The following is a 2,228-nucleotide window of genomic DNA, read 5'->3' as shown; positions in this document are numbered from 1 at the left end:
AAAAAATTGTATCAAACAGTGACGTTAAAAAAAAAATTGTATCAAACAGTGACGTGAATAATTCCGATCAAGTTCCGGCGTTATATTTTATGGAATCTTTTATCGTTGCTGTTAATTTATTCACTTTTCAAACCTTCTCTGTGGGCTTAAGTCTCGTTTGGAAATTTTTTTTTAATAAATTAGTAAAAAAATTAATAATTTATATTAAAAAATCAAAATTTTTTTTTTTATTTTTTGTACATCTTTTCGTAAAAAATTAAAAAATTATCTCAAACATATTAATCTATTTTAAGATATATTTTAATCAAATAATAAAAAAATTATTAAATTAACATATTCCTAAACGAGAATATCTTTAATTTCATATTTTTAATATAAAAAAAAAAATTCCTGATAAAATAAAACTTGGGCCTAGAATTTCAGATTTACCAACTACGTTCATAATTTTGATTGCATAGAAACAAGTACTGTAACAAAGCACAATTTTATTTATTAGCCACAAGAGGGTCTGTTGTCACAGAAACATCACCACAAAATATGATCATAAAACAATTCAAAGACCACCACGGAGACGCAGCACAAGGTGAAGAGTCGACTCCTTCTGAATATTGTAATCGGCCAAGGTCCGGCCATCTTCAAGCTGTTTTCCGGCGAAGATCAACCTCTGCTGATCCGGTGGAATCCCCTCCTTATCCTGAATCTTCGCCTTCACATTATCAATGGTGTCCGAACTCTCCACTTCCAAAGTAATCGTCTTCCCAGTCAAAGTCTTCACAAAGATCTGCATACCACCTCGAAGACGCAACACAAGGTGGAGAGTCGATTCCTTCTGGATATTGTAATCGGCTAGGGTTCGGCCGTCCTCAAGCTGTTTCCCGGCGAAGATCAGACGCTGCTGGTCCGGCGGAATACCTTCCTTGTCCTGGATCTTGGCCTTGACGTTGTCAATCGTGTCGGAGCTTTCGACCTCGAGAGTGATGGTCTTTCCGGTGAGAGTCTTCACGAAGATCTGCATTCCACCGCGAAGGCGGAGAACGAGATGGAGAGTCGATTCCTTCTGGATATTGTAGTCGGCTAGGGTTCGGCCGTCTTCGAGCTGTTTTCCGGCGAAGATCAGACGCTGTTGATCCGGTGGAATTCCTTCCTTGTCCTGAATCTTGGCCTTGACGTTGTCTATCGTGTCAGAGCTCTCAACTTCGAGAGTGATCGTCTTGCCGGTGAGGGTTTTGACGAAGATCTGCATCCCACCGCGGAGGCGGAGGACGAGATGGAGTGTGGACTCCTTCTGGATGTTGTAATCGGCGAGGGTTCGGCCGTCTTCGAGCTGTTTTCCGGCGAAGATGAGACGCTGTTGATCCGGTGGAATTCCTTCCTTGTCCTGGATCTTGGCCTTGACGTTGTCGATGGTGTCGGAGCTCTCGACTTCGAGAGTGATCGTCTTTCCGGTGAGAGTCTTAACGAAGATCTGCATCTGTAGCAAAATTCATAACAAGATTCAGAAATCAAAATCTTCAAATCAAAATCTGAAAACTACCACAACATAAATCGAACAATTCAAAGCAACAATCACAAATTAAAGAAATCTTCACATCTCAAAAATATAATAAAAAAATAAAAATAAAAATACAAATCTGTAGAGAGAGAGAGAGAAAAGAGAAGGATATGATACCTTGGGTTGTGTGGAGAAATGAATTGGAGATTAGTTTGAGGTTGGGGATTGAATTGTGAGGAGGACAGGGGATGGGTGTGGGTTGTATTTATAGATGGGGGTTTGGCGAATTTGCCACGGCAAAGCGAAGGGTGGCGGAGATACCTAATTAATGGGTCCAATGAGATTGAGACACGTGTAATATGTGAGCTGTCTTTGCATTAAAGGTTCGGAAGTTTGGGTTTTTCGGAATCGAAGAATAAAGACGAGGAAGAGACCCGGAAGTAGGGTTAGTGACGGGCTCTAAACTTTGGACTTGGAATATAAAAAAATCACAAAAATATTAGACAGCACCATATATTTTTTCAACAATGATTTAGACCACTAAAAAATATATTATTAATAGTACTAATACATTGAGAATGGTAAAAAAAATAAAAAAATAAAAAAAACAAGGCATAGAAAATAGACGGAGCCTACTGCCACATCATTAGTGTTCCTTTTAGTGCTCTATTTTTAATGCTCTCAAGCATTTTTCATATTTTTTAGATATTTTTTTTAAAGAGAATGTTACAATGGG

General features: G+C 38.6%; 1 protein-coding gene across 1 annotated transcript; it reads right to left on the bottom strand.

Annotated features, from left to right (window-relative positions):
- Positions 1-471: 471 nt before the first annotated feature.
- On the bottom strand, positions 472-1,946 carry LOC145798615 (polyubiquitin). The gene is made up of 2 exons (XM_082886870.1): positions 1,670-1,946; positions 472-1,471 (listed from the first exon to the last, which is right to left on the bottom strand). The coding sequence occupies exon 2, from the start codon at positions 1,469-1,471 to the stop codon at positions 554-556; it is 918 nt and encodes a 305-aa protein (XP_082742996.1). The 5' UTR covers positions 1,670-1,946; the 3' UTR covers positions 472-553.
- Positions 1,947-2,228: the final 282 nt, after the last annotated feature.

The sequence above is a fragment of the Camellia sinensis genome, chromosome 9 (assembly GCF_055761805.1).
Source record: "Camellia sinensis isolate YWXY chromosome 9, ASM5576180v1, whole genome shotgun sequence".
Classification (NCBI taxonomy): Eukaryota; Viridiplantae; Streptophyta; class Magnoliopsida; order Ericales; family Theaceae; genus Camellia; species Camellia sinensis.
The sequence above is the reverse complement of the archived record's forward strand: the minus strand, read 5'-3'. Positions and strand labels throughout refer to the sequence as shown.